We start from the raw sequence: 21508 nt of genomic DNA, 5'->3' as shown, positions 1-21508 counted from the left end.
ATACATGAAGCATAAACAACATAAATATAGTAGTCCAAAAATGGATGGTAAAAAACAAGTATTTTATTTTTCATTACTGCAACAACAAAAGAAACCAGCCAATGACCAACAACCAGCACAAGTGTATCAAGCCATAAGAATGATCAAAGAATCCACAATATCAGTAATATGCAATATTTGATCGCAAACATAAAGATCAACACAAAATGACCAATACAATAATAGTTGTTCCTTTTCATACCTCATCAATAGTTCTTCCTCTTACTTGCAAGTTGTATCCCTTAGTTCCCGAAATCTCAAACCTTGTGACAGTTTCACAGATAAATTCCTTACCCACAATAGTTGAATATGCAGAGAAATTTACATCAGTTATGTGGGATGGCAACCGATTGTCATCTTCATACAAGGGTGAGTCTTGATTAATTGAATTAGAGAAAAGTGTTGGATCTCTAACATCTTCACTGGTAAAATCTAGTATTTTCCTCAAAAGGGAAAAATAATTTATCATATGACTACTATCGTCCAAACAATTAGAGTCCCCATGAACAACTATGCGACCTTCGCCCATTGCCATGAGACCAAGAATTGGAGAGTCTGCCTGTTTCACTAAAAGGAAACCATATTTCAAAATTAGAAAGTATCTTTTACTTAACCTTTATTTTTCCTTTAGAGGCTACATTTATCAATTTTCATTTTAAAATAAATAATTAATGAGATAGAAGGTGTCACGTCACACCTTGGTTGAGCTAGAAGTTAGCAACACACTTTGCGTACCTCCACTTTCTGAACTATCTAAAGGAAAGTTATGAACATAACCATAACCACCCATTGAAAACCTCACTAAATTTGTCCTAGATGCATACCGATTTTGCTCACCCAAAAGTGAAAAATCACCGTTCAAAATCTTATCTCCAAAAGCAATCCCAAATAGAGTCAAAAAAGATCATTAAGTGCAGGAATGTTAGCACCTCCAATGACTGGGTTCCACCAGCTCCCTGTTTATCATCAAAGAATCTCATCTTTACCATGGAATCTATATTATACCACTCAACAAAGACAACTAATCCTAGTCTAGTATTTACAACATCATCTCTTAGTTTTTCAATCCCCTCAATAAAGTATTCATCTTCAAGATCCACCAAACCAAGTGTTTCAATATAGTAACCAGCATCTCGTAATATGTTGAACATGATATGAAAATTTATATGTAGATGATTCCCATGCCAATCAAGAATGTCATTACGAATGTCCAAGGCATCTCTAGGAATATATCTAGGTGGGTATTTGATATTGTGAAATTAATCCCAAAAAATCTCTACGACAATTTATATAATCAAGAACGCGTAGAAAGATGCTTGTCCTAGGTTTGTAGTTCTTAAGAATCTCATATGACGCTAACCTGAAAAATTAAATGAACAAATATGAAAACATGATTTAAGAATAGTCGAATAATATAGCAAGTCCTAAACACTTTTTGGAGTTTTTAAATCATTATAGTTAAAAACTCAAATGAATCCCGACAGTTTCAAAAGCTATTTGATTGTGGTACTTTAGGACCCCCTCTAGGACATTATAATTGTTTATGTACCTAGCAACTACAATTTTTTTATATATCTGGTGAGCTTGAGCATAAAATTGGCAAAATGGTCAAATGTCAAGTCCAATTAACCCAACATCGGATAATTATAAAGGGTTAGAAACCCATTGAGTTGGCCAAAAATTAGTTATGTCAAACTAGTTGAACAACTTGTTTTAGTTTATCTAACTTGTTTTCATATAATTTTTGCAAATAGAGTACATATATGCATTGTTGCCAAAATCACCTGGTATATGCTAAGGAACATGATACATGATTGGATCTAAATAGTAAACTAGATGTCTCTACATCTAGTGCTGATAAGGTATGATGATTGGTCAAATTACCACGGAGTGATACAAATCAAGTAACCAACACGTAAATCAAAAACACAATAAATATATAATCAAGTGCAATACAGAGAGATACAAGATAAACTTGGAGTAGCATCCTTCCTTCAATATCTATATACTAATATACTATAATAACTAGGCTAGTCTAAGGGTATCTCTCCCTAAAATAGTATAGAAAACCAACATATATAAAATAACCCAATCAACATGAAAATAACATGGGTCATGCCCTGTATTTATAGATTTTAACGTGCTGCTCTAGCTTCCAAATCTTGAAGTTCAGTAAAGTGAGTTTCCTTTCCAAAGTGGGTTTTCTTTCCAAGCTTGGGTGTTCATTTTTTGCAGTTCAACAATGGAGGTTTCCCTACCATGGAGGTTTCCTATACGTGCTCAACCTCAAATCTGGAGCTTCACATTTCTTTGTAGTGAAGTTTTTTTAAAATGTAGCTTAAGCGCCAAATTCTGTTGTTTAGCCGCAGTCTTAAAATTTAACTTTCTCAATTCATCTTTTGGCTTGAGCTGCAACTTTTAGGGCTCAACATCAACTTTATAATTTACCTGCAAAACAACACAAAATACATTAAATTCCACTTTTTCTATTTTCTCATCACCTCATTTTGTATGTGTGTAAAATTAGGACAATTCTAATAATTTTTACATTGATTTAGTGCAAGATAAGTGTCTAAATGATATGTAATTTAACTAATAATTGACACTTATCAACCATACACTCATGTTAATTCATTTCCCAGCATTGCTTTACTATGGTAAATTGTGTGTCCCATTAATCTTAAAACTAAATAAAATAGAAAGGTAAACAAGAGAACATACATATCAGCTTTGTCAGCATCCTGCTCATATATGTTAGGCCTAGGAAGCTTTGCAGCTCCCTCAACTAATGCTTTTTTCATGCTTGTTGGGTTTAAGATACTTTTTCTATCATGTTCTGGGATGACGCTGACAAGCAAACTTACAACACCAACAGCTATAGGACTTGCAACACTAGTTCCTGATAACCGTTTACAGCCTACAGTAATTTTTGTTCCCATAATGCCTCGTCCATATGTAATTGTGTCTGACTTCATGCGCCCAAAACGGTAGGATACATATGTCAATATAATTTAAAAAACTATTAACAAGAAATCAAACTTACATACAAATTAAAGATCCTACAAAAAAGAAAAACAGAGGACAAGAATAACTCATGTATTAAATAAAATATATTTTCATGTTAGTTAAAAATCTAACATGCCATTGTATAATGACCAAGGTGTCATAGAAAGTTGATCAATTCTTTACATAGGATCGCTACAAATTGTAAGTGGAGATTGTGCCTCACAACGAAATATGGGTAATTATTTGTTTGAACTCAAATTTCCATTCTTCACCCACTAAAAGTATTTGCATAAACAAAAAGCTAAGGAAAAAATACAAAAGTCACAAATGACTATGAAACTGGAACAATGAAATATAAACAAATACGAGGACGTTACCCGTGAGGAAGCTCCCATGTACTCATGCCACGTGAGGAAAATGAGGTTATATGGTCACTATAGTCAATACCACCAACACCAATGACATCACTTTGATCTCTGGATTGTTCAATGTTCCATAAGGCGGTCCATCATTTCCAATTGCAAAAACCATGATTATATTATTTGTTGATATCTCCCATATTTGTTACCATAAAGCTCTATAAAAGGACATTTATGTACTATGTGAAAGAAATAATTATTACTACATACAAGTACTAGAAACAAATAATGGCTTCTTTAAATATAACATTTACAACAGAGAAACTAACATGTCATAACAGTTATAACCATTCACCAAATAATATCATCATATCTTCATAAGTAATGTATCTTAAATTTCTACCTCATAATAAGAAAAAATACAAAACCTAGTAATACTATTGAATTAGTGAGTAGGAACAGATAGACACAAGAAATTTACTTGTTCAACAAACGGGAGATCCAAGTAATCATATCCACCAAAGCTCAAATTTAGCTCATCCATATTGGTTGCAATTGCATAGTTGAAGGCATCAAGGAACCATGTATATGTTACCTGAAATAGGTTGAATGCAATCTTCTCAAAATCTTTCCAACCATTCTAGAATAAAATAATTATAAGTAGAAAACTATAAAAAAAACAGCATGCATTTATAAATGGTGAAGATACATCTAGGATCTTCTTCCTTTAGAGCTTGATAGCTTTTACTATTTGTTCTTAAACTTTTGTTCATTGTTGTTTCACGCATTTATAATGACGACATTTCGGAGTCTAGGAGGAAGAAATGTCATTTCCATGTAGTCAGAAGATTTAAACTCAGTGAACAATAGCAAGAAAAGGGTTCAACAATAGCACCTAACAGACATTACTTGTCTATCAGTGAACACCAGAATCCACTCGTACAACAAAAATCCCATGTCCATTATTATCACTCAAGTTATCTTCATCGATCCAATTAGTACGCTCCTGTAAATTTCCTCATCACTCAACTCATCCACCATCAACCAGAAGCAATAATTTCAAATCATTAATTACCTTGATGTTACGAAAATAAGGGTGATCAGCCTGAATGCCAGTTTCAAATATAGCGATCTTGACCTTGGCGCCATTGTACCCTTTTGCCCAAAGACTTACAGTCCCAAACATTGAAGTAACTTGTGATCTCTGCCAAAACCCAAGAACATCATTGTTAATTTTCATGTTTACTAAGAAGCTAGTAGGATAACTTTCACATTCCATTCGTACTTTTGGGTTTCCACCCAAACAGATAATAACGCAACATGAACAAAACAATGCCAACAACCATAACCAAAGATACCAAATCAAAGTTTAAATCTTTCTTGTTCCCCCCAAATACCCAACATAAAAAACCATAAATTTTAACCTGCATCATCAATTCCCTGGCCCACTTAATGGAACTGCTATGATTGCTAACACTTTCTTCATCTTCTTCAGCCTCGCAAAACGACATCGTAGTGAAGATCTTCCCCGCGGGGTTGCTTCTGATAAAACTAAAAGATGTTGTAGTTGTAAAGCTTAATTTATTCAATTAAAATAATGGCTTTATATATCATGTACAAAGAAACAAAAAAAGCATAAAAGCGGAGCCCATGACTAGATCATGACTATCTCTTTGGAATAAAAAAATCCATAAGATTTTGTTCCTAGAAACCAGGTTTATTAACAAGCTAACAAGAAATGACATGTTCCACACACAACGACATTATTCCAACAAACCTTCCTTTAAACTGAATTGTCTTTGAGAAATACAGTAAGTTTATTCCTTCAATACTGCACATTCCAAGCCTTTCTCTCAATTTCACAATTACTTCAAGTTTTAAGGCCTTAGTCATGATATGAGCTAGTTGATCCTTATTACCACTATGTACTAATTCAACTTCTCCTTGATTTGTCAACTCCCAAAGAAAATGAAATTGAACATGAATATCCTTACTCTTACCATGCATAACAGTATTCTTTGAAAGTTTAATCGTTGAACTGTTATCACAAAATATAATGCACTTATTTTGCTTAATCCCCAATCTGTTAAGTATGTGAATCATCCAAATACTTTGAGCAGCACAAGTTGTTGTAGATATAAATTCAGCCTCAGTAGTGGATAAAGACACCACAGGTTGTTTTTTGAATTCCAAGCAACTAAATAATTTGAAATCATAAAAACATATCCTGAGGTGTTTTTTCGGTCTTCAAGGTCTCTAGCATAATCACTATCATAAAAAGCTACTAAATTATTACCACCTTCTCTTTTGTAAACGAGTCCCAGTTAAGTGGGCCCTTTCAAATAGCGCAAGACCATTTTCACAGCTTGTTGATGCATAATCGTTGGAGCTTCCATGAAACGAGATACCATACTTACAACATACATCATGTCTTGCCCTTGTGGCAGTTAAATACACAAGACTTCCCACCATTTGACAGGTGAGCAATTTTGTAAACCAAATCTTTCTAGAAATTCATTAGCATACTTCTTCTAACAAATGAAAATTCGACTTGAAGTCTATGTGACTTCTACACCAAGAAAATATCTCATGTATCCCAGATTAGTCATCTCAAATTCCCTTTTCATTGACCTCTTGAATTCTTCAAACATTTTCTCACTACTTCTTGTAAAGATAAGGTCATCCATATACAGGTTCACAATAAGAACATTTGTTTCCCCTTCCTTCTTTGTAAATAAAGTGTGATCACTCGTTCTTCTCTCAAAACTCTCATTGACAAAGTATGATTCTATTTTGTTGAACCATGCTTGAGGGTCCTATTTAAGCCCATAAAGAGCTTTCTTGAGCTTATATACTTTGTCTATTGCACCTTTTACCTCAAATCCCTTTGGTTGTTTCACATACACTTCCTCTTCTATCTCTCCATGTAGAAATGCACTCTTGACATCAAGTTGATAAACTTTCTATCCGCGATTAGCTGCAATGGACAAGGTTAGTCGAATAGTATCTCATCTTGCCATTGGTGCAAATACCTCAATGTAATCAATTCCAGCTTGTTGTGTATACCCCATTGCTACAAGATGAGCTTTACATTTGTCGACTTCTCTTTTTTCATTTAGCTTGGTCTTAAATAGCCATTTAATACCAATCTTCTTTTCTCCTATTGGTAGATCTAGTAGTTCCCATGTTCCATTTTTCTCAATTGCTACCATATCAGGTTTCATGGCATCCCTCCATACTTGACTTCTGACTGCTTCCTCAAATGTGGTGGGATCATTTGAGATGAACATAGCAAGTTGTTGCATTTCTTGGGTGAGCTGCTCCACTCCTTCTTCTCCTTTTGACAATCTATCTCCAGACTCATAGTCTCTCATCCATATTGGCGGACTTCTTCTCCTTGTATGGACGTTGACTCTTTCATCTCTTATGGCTTCTTTTGTCCTGTCATTTTCTGGTTGGTTATCAGTGTTGGAAGATGCACTTTTCTCACCTTCTTCATACATAAGATCAAGAGAATTAGTCTCTCCTAACTTCTTCCAATCCCACTTTCCCATTTCATCAAACACCATTGATGGTTTTTGTTGTCTAGACCTCTTCAAGTGTCATGCTGGATAGGGTTGATGTTGGATCTTTATTCAGAACATGAGTTGCTAAGTTTGTTGCTTCTGGCCAGTACCCTTTTGGAACATCTCGTGCTGCAAGCATGCATCTCACCATATTCATCAAGGTGCGGTTTCTTCTTTCGACAACTTCATTCTGTTGCGGTGAGTAAGCAGTCGTAAGTTGTCTTGCAATTCCATACGTGTTGCAGTAGTCATTGAATTCTGATGAAGTGAACTTTCCTCCTCTATCGGTGCGCAAACAAATTATGCTATATCATGTTGTATTCTCAACAAATGCCTTGAACCTTTTGAATGTATCAAAGGCTTCGGACTTGGCATGTAAAAAATAGGACCACATTTTTCAACTATAATCATCTACAAAAGTAAGGATATACCTCATATGACTATAAGATTCAGGAGTAATGGCACCACATATGTCTGAATGAATAAGTTGTAGAGGTTTGGATGCTCTCTAAGTGCTATTTCTTTTAAAAGGATCATGATGTTGCTTTCCAGTCATCAGATAGTGCACAGTTGAGATGTATTCTTCAATATTGGCAGGCCTTGAACCATCTTCTTATAGGCAAGAGTTCGCAGTCCTTTCATGTTGAGAAGACCAAACCTTTCGTGACATAAACTTGTGACATTCTCAGAGCTTACATTGAAACAGGCTGCTTTTGATACATTAGTAGAGATAGGGGAAATAGATGCCAAAAGTAAAAACATATGATTTATAGATATCATAGTTTGTATGATCAAACCTTTAACATCATGATACATGCTACAACATCCATTCTTAATCAATATAGATAGATTACGTTCTTGAAGTTGCCCAATGCTAAGCAAGTTGGATTTAAGTTCAAGAACGTAAAATACCTCAATGATGACCATAACTCATCCATCTATTTTCATTCGAATGTTGCCTTTCCCCTTGACTTTCAATTTGGAGTCATTTCCCAACTTAACATTATGCCTAAATGATAGATCAAGGTTAGTGAACCATTTTTTTTCTCCACTCATATGGTTGCTACATCCAGAATCCAGAAACCATATTTCATATTGTGTGGCTCCTTGCGTTTCCACATATAACATTAGTAGCATTTCTTCACCTTTGTCTAGCTATATGTGATCTGCATAATTAGCATAGGTGGGACATTCATACTAGAAGTGTCCCAACTTGTGACATCGATAGCACTCAACAATGGATTTGTAGAATGCCCTCCCTTGACCTCTGCCTCTACCTCTTCCTCTTCCCCTATATCCACCATGCCCTCTACCTCTACTAGATTGTTCATAGGCTTGGGGAGCAGAGTTATCGTCTATGACTTTTAACGCTTGTTCAACCACTTTTTTCCTTTGTATCTTGTGTTCATGGACAAGCAACGAACAATGCAGCTCATCTACTATCATCGTATTGATGTCTTTGGACTCTTCGATTGAGCACACAATATAATTGTATTTGTCAGACAATGTGCGCAAAATTTTCTCAACGATATGTCCATCGTCCATGATCTTCCTTGCTGTTCTCATGTCATTTCCAATGATCATGACTCTAGAGATATAATCACTCACGCATTCTCCTTTTTACATTTCGAAAATTTCAAAATATCTATGTAGCCTCTAGAGTTGAGCTCATTGAACATGACCATTCCCTTGATATTTTGTCTTCATTGAATCCAACAGATCTTTGGAAGAGGCTTTGTTGGTGATTGTTTTCAAAATATTCTTATCAATAGATTGAAACAAATAAGTTTTTGCCCTCAAATGCTTTAGCTTTTGCTCCTCCAAGTTGCGGCATTCTGCTCCGGTGAGTGACTCCAGTGTTTTGGGCTCTGGATAGCCTTGCTCCACCATGCTCCAGTATTCTTTTGATCTTAGTAAGTATTCCATTAGAATGGACTAGTGGTCATAATCTCCATCAAAATTTGGAATGCTAAGAAAGTTATTGCCGTCAGCCATGGTTTCTCTCTTTTATATGTATCACTTCATATTTTCTCTCCTTTGTGTACGTGCTCTTTGTGGTTCAAAAAGATTTTCTCTTTGTGTTTCAATCAACCTTTCTCTCTCGTATTTTCTATGTGTCAAGCCCGTGTATTGGCTCTGATATGACTCATAAAACTAAAAGATGTTGTAGTTGTAAAGCTTAATTTATTCAATTGAAATAATGGCTTTATATAGTCTGTACAAAGAAACAGAAAAATCATAAAAAGTTGGGCCCATGACTAGATCATGGCTATCTCTTTGGAATAACAAAATCAACAAGATTTTATTCCTAGAAACTAGATTTATTAACAAGCTAACAAGAAATGACGTGTTCCACACACAACAACATTATTCCAATACCTTCGTCCCATCCTCAACACCCTGACCTTCTTGTCACATCTATAATCCTTCGTCATCAAACTCCTCTTGTAACTCACATGTTTAATCGACCATAGTTTCTGAATCTCATCTTCCACCTCAGAATCCTCGATGGCCACCAGTCCGAATTTAGTGGGGAACTACACTGCCAGGTTTTGCCGTGGGATCTAATGGCATCCCTCAGAACCAAGGGCTGATTTGAGGTAGCACGATGACTGTCGGCGACAATGTAGTGGCGAAAGGCAACTGTGTAATTAGGAGGGGAGGAGGAGAGAAATTGGGGCTTAGAGTTTGGAAGAGTGCGATAAAGAGAATGAGTAGAGAGAGTGAAAAGGTGCTTCATTGGTAAGGAATGGTGGCATAATATCCCTGTATGGGTATGGATAATATCCGAAGTTTTTAACTGCGGATGGGGATGAAGATATACATATCCTCGCCTGGATAATCATCCCCATTTAAATTATTAAAATATCTAAAATTTATTAGATAATATATATATATATATATATATATATATATATATATATATTTACGCATATGCATATACATATAATATATATATATATATATATATATATATTATATAATATATACATATTGTAACATCCCATTTTAGTAGTATAAAACTATTAAAACAAGACATTTCATATTATAATATAAAGTAGAGAACGGACACAAGGTATATAAGAATTAACCTTTTACAATTATCCCAAAATATACTAGAATGGAAACCTTTAGGCACAACTCAATGCCATGAAAAGAATCTAAACACAGATTAGATTAAACTTGAAATTTGCTCATAGGGCAAGAAACTACAAAATAACAGTACACAAGAAGAAAGGCTCAACAATGAGAAATAAAGGATCAAGGAAGCCTAACTACGCTGCAGCCTCCCCGCCAACATCACGATCACCAAAAGTCTCCACATCTGCTCACACCAAGGATTTGGTGATCATCGCAAAAAGAAAAAAGTCAAACAGAGAACACAAACATAAAGAGAAAGGGTAAGCTAGAGGTAAAAATAATTTTCACCATGTTATTAAGCAAGTAAATGTTAAATCAGGTCATAATCATATAAAGTAGTAGGCACCCAATTCATGTGGTAGCAAACAAATGCAAGACCTTCATACTCAATTATTCGGATTATACTCTTGATATAAAATTCTAAAGGAAGTATGCACATGTGCTGGTTTCTAAACTCTACAGAGTCTAGACACAAGGGGTTATCACCCAACCACACCCCAGGGTTAATCCTCTAATGTCTTAGGCCCAATACGTCCCAAGACTAGGACCTCTTGCCACTCTCACCACATAAATCATTCTACTCTATGTGAGTGTGAATGATTATTAGAGTTCAGGATACCTTCCTTTATATAGATATCTCATATATCAAGGTATACACTAACCACACCATCACCAAGAGTTTCCCACGAAACTCTTTTATGCACAACATTCTACATGTCATCTCAAGCATTATAATCTCATGCTAATGTCCAACCAACCAACCCATTTGTATTTCATTTCATACCAAGCAAATCAATATCACATGAAACATACACAATCACAGATTCATGCCTTTAAGAGTAATTGAATCAATCCACAAGTTAAAGTAAGGAATTAAAATTCTGCAACAATTCTTGCTTAAGCTAGACTGATCTCGCTTGAGCTAGACTGATGTCGCTTAAGCTAAAATTTTTCGCTTAAGCTAAACTGGCATATTTTCAATGATTTCAGCATGCAAAAACCCAAAATCCCAAACAACAAAAACTAAAGAAAACACAACCACATTGCATAAAACATTGTCATCATGCTTCATGCTTTAAAAGTGTAAACAAATCAATCACGAGAGCATACAAGCATTCAAACGACTATGTTATCAATCTCGCTCAAGCTAAGGAGCTCTCGCTCAGGCAACATGAGCCTCTCGCTCAAGTGAAAAGCTCTCGCTTAGGCGAGATTGAAATCAAAGGGCATTATGAGGGTTCACGAGTTCTCGCTTAAGTGAGGCCTCCTCGCCTGAGCGAGATTACTCTCGCTCAAAATTGGAGCTCGTCGCTTGAGCGACAACTGGAGCAGAACCTTGGTTGAACTTCTTGCCAATTTAGCTTAGGCCAGGGTTGCTCGCTTGGGCGAAAACAATAGAGCTCTTCCCTGCTCACGCATGCAAACCAGAAAAGCAGTACCAAACAACATTTCAACTATTTCTAAGCAACCACAACAACGAGCAAACATCATAAACATGATTTTGAAACTAGAAAAACATGCAATAATCATAAAAAAAAAAACTTTAAACCCTAGCTTCCCTTACCTCGAAACTAAGAACTAACTAAAGAAACCCTTAAGAGAGAAACACTAGGACGTGGAGCAGATTTAAGAAATTGTAAAACAGAACCATAGGAGACAAAAATGGGACCACAAATGAGACTCATGTGGAACTAGAGCTACCAAACAGAGAAGAACGAAGGCATATAGTTTTAGAGCTCAACTTACGTGGTGAAAAATGGTTTCTGTTAACTGGAAGGGGGATTTTGCAGCTGCCCTAGCACAACTCCTACTTCAACACTAAGAGGAAGAGTGAGAACTGTTTTTGGTGAATGAGACAAAATGGGAAGCATGTGGGCAGTTGAGGGGATCCTGAAAAATAAGATGGATTATCCTTGGACCTTTTTACCAAAGTTGGCCCAACACTTTAACACAGAAAATGGGATCTTACACATATAATATAATATATATACATAATAATATAATATATAATATTATATAATATATATATATATATATATATATATATATATATATAATATATATATAACCTATTTCTTACTCTCACAATTTTTTATTATACATTTTTTCTTACTCTCTCAATTGTCTAGCTTATTTTGCAAGATTTAATCTTTAAGGTAATTTTTCTTCTTCTTATTACACAATTTTTTCTTTCATACGTGGTTATGTTCAAATAGGTATTCCTAAATTTCATTTTATCAATAAAAAATTTTTAGGTCACCCATTTGATTATCTTTACTCTTTAATATATATATATATATATATATATATATATATATATATATATATATATATATATACATATATATATATATATATATATGTAAATTGTATATGTATACATGTATATGTATATGTGTATGTATACATGTGTATGTATACATATACATACACATGTATACATACACATATACATATACATGTATATATATACATATATATACATATATATACACATATATATATATATATGTATACATATATATATATATATATATGTATGTATATATACATATATATATATATATATATATATATATATATATGTATACATATATATATATATATATATATATATATATGTATGTATACATACATATATATATATATATATATGTATACATATATATATATATATTCATGAGAATGTTTGACTTTTAATTTGAGGCTCTTCTTTTTGTTAATGATGATGCTAATGTATTTTTAGAGTTTATGGCAAAAAAGAAGAAATATAGAACTATAGTTATGAAAACAGAATTGGATTATTACTTAGAAGAAGATAATTTGCCAGATACATAAGAATTTGATATCCTATCATAGTGGACAAAAAATGGTTAAAGTTTCCAACCCTTCAAGCAATTGCAAGGGATGTTTTAGCTATTCCAATAACAATTGTAAATTCTGAATCTGCTTTTAGTACTGGTGGTTAGATGTTAACTTCTCATCGTAGTCGACTTCATCATATTACTACAGAGGCTTTGATGTGTACAAGAAGTTAGATACCATCTAGGTAAGTTATTCAACTTTATTAATATTTATTGTTAGCAATTTTTTATGAATTCTCATTTAATATCCTACATATTTCCTTTACAATTTACAAGTTTATCTAAATATCTAATGAATTTCACCTTTTTTTACTTCTCGTTTTGTCTTCAATAATCATGATGAAATCTATCACAACAAAGTGTTATTACCTTCGTTTAGATGCTATTTATATAAGATCTAGACTTCTGGCCTGCTTGGCGCAATCATTGATAGGTTATATTTTTATTTTAATTAAAATATTTTTAGGTGGCTAAATCTATGGTAAAAAAGAACTAACGACCTATATATTTTGGTGGCTAATTTTATTTACATAATTTGACATGTTTATAGACAATATTTTGACATGTTTGTAAATAATTTTTTAACGTGTATATGAATACTACAAGTTTAATTAACTCTCATTTCATACTCTTCTTCAGGCTAGTTCCAACATCTACTCTACTAAATTTTTGTGGTGGAATGCAAATAACAATCTCATTGAATGTTCATTTTCTGAAAAATCGAAGGGCAACAATGAGCACCGCCAATCATAAGGTGGTCAGACGAAATGGGATTCAAATCTAGACATGGTTGTACGCAAATCTCGTGGTGATGTAGGTGCACACATAATCGAGAAAGCAAGGTCGTTATTCAAAGCAAAAAACCCTAGGTCGACGACCAGGGTGACGCCAATGTATGTTCGCACATTCCAGATGCCACCCTTGAATGCATATGATGATACTAGTCAGTACAATATGCTTCATTCTTGACATAAACTCTCTCCAATACATGTTTACAAGAAAGACATAAAACCCAAGTGTATGATCCGAAATAGAGGTAAGACATGATGAAATCATTCAAATAATGCAATAATGCATGAAAATGACCTAAACTAAGGTATGAATACAAAGACATTTTATTCACACATCAAAATCTCCCAAGCTTGAATTTTTTTCTTGTCCTGAAGCAAATAATATTCAACTAAAATGGACTGATAACGCAAACAAAATGATGAATGCTTTTATATGAAAATATATCATCTCATCTCAAGTCCAATTCATACAATGATATCCCAAAAAGCACATATTTTTCATAATGTTTGTGGAACAATGAATAACTTGTTGGGTCCCTGAGTGCAATTGATTAATTGAGGCTAGACACAAGACACTCTGATAGACAATCTTTTGAAACTTTATTTTCTCTTTATGAAAGATTTTCTCTTAGGTTTCTGACCTAGAAGGTACTTACCTACCAACTAAGGATGAATCTTCCACTCAAATGTTATGCAGTTGCCACACTTGGCCTTAAAGGAGTGTCTCCTTCCCCAGTAACATATAGTCTCAAAGGGGTGTGAATTTACTAAAAAAAATTATTACTTTTTAATTGACAGACAATTCTCCAGTAACCAAATGCTTGGCATTTGCCACACTTGGTCTCAAAGGAGTGTCTCTTTCCCCAGTAGCATATAGTCTCAAATGGTTGTCAATTTATTTATGTTTTAATTATTATTTCTTTTTGTAATTAATAGACAATTCTCCAGTAACCAAATGTAGTGAGTGTCACCATAGAAATGTTACAAAAAATATTTTTTATCTTATTTAAGTATATTATCACAAAAACTATCTTCTTTAAGTGTCATGGTGTGAAGACTCATTGTGTTGTGTGTGAAGTTTCCCAACAGGTTATCAATGAACAGACTTGGAACTAAGAGCTAAGATGGTGAAGTTCCATTTAGTGAAATTTATTATCCCATATCCAAACGATCCCATCATTGCTTTCAGAATAAAGTTTATTGGTTCTAGCTAGAAGTGTAATTCCAATTATAACCTAATGTCAAAAAATGTAATCATATAAATTTCGATTGAATTATTATTCTAAATATACATTCTCAAACATATATTTTGTAATACTAATTATGAATTTTGAAGTGAATATCTTTTTGTGTTGGTAAAGTTTTGTTATTGTGGAAAATTCATCACTTTGAAACCATGAATGCAAATTGATGCATTGTTCACCATATAAACACATGTTGTCGGTCCAATATTTACATATAGTGCGAGATGATTTCTTGGACATTACAACATTTGTCCCATCTCTATCTTCACTCTTTTGGACCAAAGTTTTCTTGGACTTGGAGATATTCTTATAAGATGAATGACGCATTTTTCCACAAATTTTGCTTTTGACATTGATATTAGGATATGAAGTATGTGGTGAGGGTGTTTTTGTGTGTATAAATTTGCACGAATTTCTATTACATCTCCTAGCTCGTCAGTATATACAAGTTTTTGAATAAATTTCTTTATTCATCTTGACCGACTTTGCATCCATAATACTCTAAAAGCACAAACATTACAATTACATCCCAAATCATTTTCTTTTTCTTTTTACTACTTTAAATAATCTTTTTGTATAATTTCAAACTATACATATTTATTATGCAATAATTATTCAACCAAAAAATAAATTATTATAATGTTATATATATATATATATATATATTATTGTTATGTAATTGGCTAGTGTATCAAATTGCAAGAGTAATATAGTGGACAAGTCTGTATATCATTTCCCACGTAGAGTAATGTGATTTAAAATAAAAAGTTGTTTACTAATAAAGGAGAAAAGCAACAAACATTTTTGGAGTATAAAAATAAAAATAAATTCATAACTAAAGAAAGAACATAAATTCACACAATGAAAATAATGAACTTGATTTAAGAAATTATATTGTAAAAGCTTCACCAAGATTGGGTTTCATGAATCCATTCAAAATAAAACAAACAATATATTTCTACTTCATTCTCTCATATTCAAATCTTTTGTAACAAGCTTCCACACGCGCATACACACACACCCCCACAAACATACGCATGTACACACACACACTCACACACACGCACACACACATGGACACAAACACACGCGCACACACACAAACACACGCACACGACACACATACGCACACATACACACAAACACACAGAAGAAGGTGAAGACCTCGCATGTATCGTTGATCGTTCTTGTTGCCCCTGACTTGGTTATATATATATATATATATATATATATATATATATATATATATATATATATATATATATATATATATATATATATATATATATATATATATATATATATATATATATATTATCTATTGAATTACCGACTCATTAGTGAGAAAACATAACATTTATGATAAGAATAACATTCATTTTAATACATTTTCCCTCTTACTTTTTATCATTACAAATAGTATTAGAATATCAAAGTGCAAAATGCAAAACTTGTGAGCTAAAAGTTTTTTCGAGGAGTCAGCAACTCTTGCCGTCTTTGCAGCAGTGACATATCAATCCCACCAAATAACATTACGAGAACGAAAAATAATGAAAAAGAAATAAAATAGTAAAAAATATTATTTTATTTGTTTAAGTGCTTATAGATCATGTTTCCAAATACTCCATAAATAATGCTGTTACCTAGAGATTACTCAACTTTTGAAAATAATAGTTCAAAGTTTATAAGTTCATTGGTGAATTAAGATTCTTTTTCCCTCACCGAACACATACTCCTATGAATTATTCTCATGATATGAATATTTGGCGTTTAATCATCGTGAGAACATACCGGACTATAATATTAGTATTGAGTATAATAATAAAATATATAATATTAAAATATCATAAAATATATGATTAAAATTTAAACACGAATTTAAATGTTATATTGAATAAAGATCAATAAAATAAATAATATTTAAAAAAAATTATAAATTTATTGTCTTAAAATTTTATGTGGGAGATAATATATTATTTTTTATGAGTTTGTTTACAATTTTCTAATAAAATAATTTTTCCTCAAAAAATTCAACATAGTTTAATATGAAAAGAATCATAAATATGTCCTGTATATTGATGATAAATGGTTAGATAATAGTAACTTATACGAGCCTTAACTTATTTAAAAAAGTTCTGAATATAATTTTAAAAAACATACTCCTTTAAAAAAATGATAAGTTCTTTTGTGAATTAATAACAAATATAGGTAATTTAAGTGTTGAGAAAAAGTTTTTTGAAAAAACAAAGTCCCATGTTATTGTCCTATGATGAATGATGAATAAAGCAACTTGTTAGATTATTTTATCTTCATCAAACCTCTCATCTTGGAAGACACATAAATTTGCCTGCCTCCATGACTTAAGACAACAACAAACCGGAGGATATTTCATTCTGTTTTCCTAAACATGAACACAGTTGCATAATCTTGGTTGTGGTTTTTAGGTTATTAGATAATGTAACAGATAATAATGGAAGTGAGTTCAATGAGTTCAATGAATTACGTAGTTTTGCAGTAATTGTCTCTTAACGGTCACTCATCTTTTTTCTGTTTTTTCTTCCCAATATAATAGAAAACCTAATTTTGTTTTCTACTATATATATATTTATAAGCAGAATTAACTGAACAATCATTTTTTACTTATGACCTTTTGTTTCCTTTTTTACCCGTGTGATAGCTTTCTCTCACATAAATAACTCACTTTTCCACCTTTTATTTATTTATTTATTGAGATTTTGTGAGTTTACACACCATAATTTCTATTTTAAATATCAACCTTCTAAGTATCATGCTACGAGGCCAACAGTAATGGCTTTTTTTCACCAAATACATTCATTCTTTCCCTCCTTAATAAACTTCTTTTATTTTCTCTCACTCCTTTGAAATACTTCTAAATATCTCGAAACTAAAAGGCTTGTCCATACAGCAGATTCAGTCAGAAATTCCTGAGATCTTTTGCGTGAAAGATAACAAAAAAATCCGGTCACAATTTTCTAATCCTAACACCATCTGCTTCAATTCTGTTTCAACAACTCTACCCGTAAAAATCCTACACTCTTGTCTTTTCCTAACTCAAATTTTTGTTACATCAAAATTTTCTACTTATTTTTATTCAACTTATTTGGCCACTACTATTAAATTTAATTATTCATAGATATTTATTCGCATAAATTTCACACTGAAATGACTAAGATTTCTCATTCAAACCAGTAATATAAACTAATTAAAAACTTTTCAAATTATGCACATGAATTTATACTGTTTCCCAACATCGTTTGGGTGGATGTTTTTTGAAAAGTTACCATAGATTTGAGAAAATTGATGGGTAAGTCTTGACACACCTTGATATGTGTCAAGATGACACCACAATTTAAACTAAAATTATAACAGGTACAATTTAATTCAATTTATATAGAAATTATACGAGAGTAACACAACTTCAATTTTAAAAAAAGAGTGATAGTTTAATTATTAAATTTTGACAACTTTCTCTTATAATATAAGGTGTTATTTTTTACATAATTTTGAAATATTGAGTGATTTTTCAATATTGTGATTTTTAAATGGTTTTTCATTTTTTCTTTTTCTCATTCTCAATATTTCAAAATCATTTAAAAGATCACACCTTATGTTGTAAGAGAAACTTGTCAAAATTTAGTAGTAAAATATTATTATCCTTTTAAAATATTCTAAACTAAGTTATTACTTTCACACAACTTTAATTTTAAAAACGTTTTGAATTAAAGTAATGTTACCGTAACAACTACTTCCCAATAAACCACTTTGATAATTTTTTTTCAAATCTACCCCCGAAAAGAAGACGAAAATCCTATGAAAAATTTTCCCTGAGCGAAAGACAAACATAAAGAGTTATTAGAGATAAAAAAGTAATAAAACTAAATTACTATACTTGAAAAAGATTATGAAACTAAATTACTACAAAGCATTCACACACAAAACCAAAAGCCAAAGTAAACAACAAAAACGACAGAGACTAATTGGTGGCAAATTATAACTTATTAGCGAAACCGTTCACCAGCGCCAAAGCATTGCTTGTGAACTTCTTCACTCTTGTTACGCGATCACATACGCTCGTCTTCACGGGACCTTCTTCTACGCCCTCGAACCCGTCCGTGCACGTTTCCTCGTCCGTCAGCGCCGCGCTCATCCACGTCAGCACGTTGCTCACCCCGAACCGGACCGAACCGGAGTCCTCGTTCGGTCTCAGTCGCCGCATCTGCTTCAGCGAGCCGCGGATCTCGTCCACCGCGTCCTCCAGGTTTGCGAAGCAGTCGTTCACGGCGGCGCCGGCACCTGCGCCGGAATCCTCATCGACCACCGCTGCGGTCTGGTGCGAGAGATAGGCCGCTGCGCCGTGCGCCTTGGCAAGCGCCACGGCGACGGCCACTCGCGCGAGGCTGCCGGGGCTACGTTGCACAGTGGCGGCGTAGCGAGAGAGCGAGGAGAAGCACAGGTCAGGATACAACGTTGCGTTGCAGCTTTCGCGAATAAAGTCGGTATCCCCGGAAGTGAAACCGGAAGCGTGACCGGCGGTGACAGTTAGGACGAGACGAGAGAGTGTGGACGCAAAGAATAACAGAGAAAGGAGGAGGGAATGACGTGTCATTTTGGGGGGAACTAATTGAGTTGTGTTATTGTGTTGAAAATGGAATTGAATGTGTATGCACGAATGAATGCGTGTGAGAGGGTTTATGTAGGAGTTGGATTTCTTGGGGCTAATTGAACTCAGAAGAGTCACGAAAGTGCCATTATCTGTTATTTAAAAAAATGTGGTTTTATATTGTATGTTTCAATTTATTTCATGGTAAATAGTACAATACTTCATTAATAGTTTTAACCTTTGAAATTTCGGATTCACATCTTAGATATAAAAGCATTAATTTAAAGTAATTTTAGGTTAGATATTGTTACATATTTAGAGTTTGATATTCATATTTCCGATATGAAATAAATTACTTAAAATAATTTTAATTTTAATATCAATTATAAACTTATTCGTTTAACTGGATTCAACGTCAAAATAAAAATATTATAAATATGGTGCATGTTATATCAGCGCGCTTACAATATTATAAATCTTGAAGTAATATTTACTAATATAATGGCAATAGGGAAAATATTTAAACAATATTTTAATTGAAATACAATTGCATTTTAATCCATATTTTAGCTTAATACTTTTATATTTAATTAGTGACAGTTATACAGATATAAGTACTTGATGAGAAACATTTAGTTAACCAACCATCAAAACTATGACGAGGAGGATACGAGAAAATTTAGTTTCCTTTGAGCATATAAGACTTAGGTTAGGTTAGGATTTAATTTTGGATTTTGTATTATGGATCCCGTAGAATAAAGTTTTCTTTGAGTCATGTATTAGGTCTTGGAAGGCTTGTGGGGCTTGGAAGTGTGTTGGACCAAATGAGATGTTGAGACTCTTAAACGGGTCTTGAAGGAGAGCGCATAAAGTGTTTAGAAATTGAGTCAAGCTTGATGGGCAAGCTTCTCCAATTATCGCCCTTAAGCATGTTCATATGACTTGCTCAGTTGACAAGTCACACCATCCTCTTGTTCTTTTTTTGTCTCAAATTACCACATTGTAGATCATTTTTCCCTCCATTTTTCTAGCTCACTTAGCTCTCATTGTCTCCTATAAATAGAGATCTTAGGACCTTGTAAAAACTGTTCATAAATATAGCATATAAACTCTGTTAAGATGACTCTAGACACTTCTCATTTTGTGAATCAACTTAAGCTAGAGTTCCCTTTAGTGGCTTCTTCTAGCCTCCTTCCTTGATTGTTGGTCTAACCTCACTTGAGAGCTCCCTCCAAACACCATAGTTGCACCTTCTCACCATCATAAATACTTGCTTTTGTGCTTTCATCTACTCCATGGAAGTCTCCATCCTGTGCGCAAAGCTTGAAGATGAACTCATCAACTTGATATCTTTTTCTTTGAAAGAAAGTATTGTACACACCTTAAAAGTAAAAATCTAGGTATAAATATGTCAAAGAAATAGAACTATATTAAGACGTATAGTACTTGATAAGATCTAATCCAATGTAAGTAAAGAGAATTAGATTTTGTATATAAAGAGGAAATAAAATATCTTGATTTGTTTTGAGTTTGAAGTAGGAATGTTAACAAGTTGAGCTCATACATAATTTTTAAAGTTTAATCCAATTTCTAAAAATTTTGTCAAGTGATTTGGATTTTTAAGTTGGTTGTTGAACACATTTTACCTATACTTTTAACATTGGATTTATCTTTATATTTTATTGATGATGTTTAATTGTTCATACTTGGTTTGTTTTACAAATAAAGTTAGAAAATGACTTAATCATAAAAATAACTTAGTTTTTAATTTTTACTAATTGGTTATCTTTATGTTATAAAGTGGATTGTATTAAAAACTTAGATAAGATTGTTTAGATTGAAGATGTTCTTACAAGGAGCCTTGTCCCAAGAGACTT

The 21508-nt window shown here is 33.0% G+C and overlaps 2 protein-coding genes and 1 pseudogene across 2 annotated transcripts; all 3 read right to left on the bottom strand.

The window, feature by feature from the left end:
• Positions 1-235: 235 nt before the first annotated feature.
• Positions 236-4915, bottom strand: LOC114174420 (annotated as a pseudogene).
• A 3252-nt stretch (positions 4916-8167) lies between these two features.
• Positions 8168-8554, bottom strand: LOC114174419. Its single transcript, XM_028059263.1, has one exon. It carries the CDS (start codon positions 8552-8554, stop codon positions 8168-8170), a length of 387 nt encoding a protein of 128 aa, XP_027915064.1.
• A 10329-nt stretch (positions 8555-18883) lies between these two features.
• Positions 18884-19742, bottom strand: LOC114174032 (pectinesterase inhibitor 7-like). The gene has a single exon (XM_028058770.1). It carries the CDS (start codon positions 19635-19637, stop codon positions 19020-19022), a length of 618 nt encoding a protein of 205 aa, XP_027914571.1. The 5' UTR covers positions 19638-19742; the 3' UTR covers positions 18884-19019.
• Positions 19743-21508: the final 1766 nt, after the last annotated feature.

Source organism: Vigna unguiculata, chromosome 2 (genome assembly GCF_004118075.2).
Source record: "Vigna unguiculata cultivar IT97K-499-35 chromosome 2, ASM411807v1, whole genome shotgun sequence".
NCBI classification, from domain to species: Eukaryota; Viridiplantae; Streptophyta; class Magnoliopsida; order Fabales; family Fabaceae; genus Vigna; species Vigna unguiculata.
The sequence above is the reverse complement of the archived record's forward strand: the minus strand, read 5'-3'. Positions and strand labels throughout refer to the sequence as shown.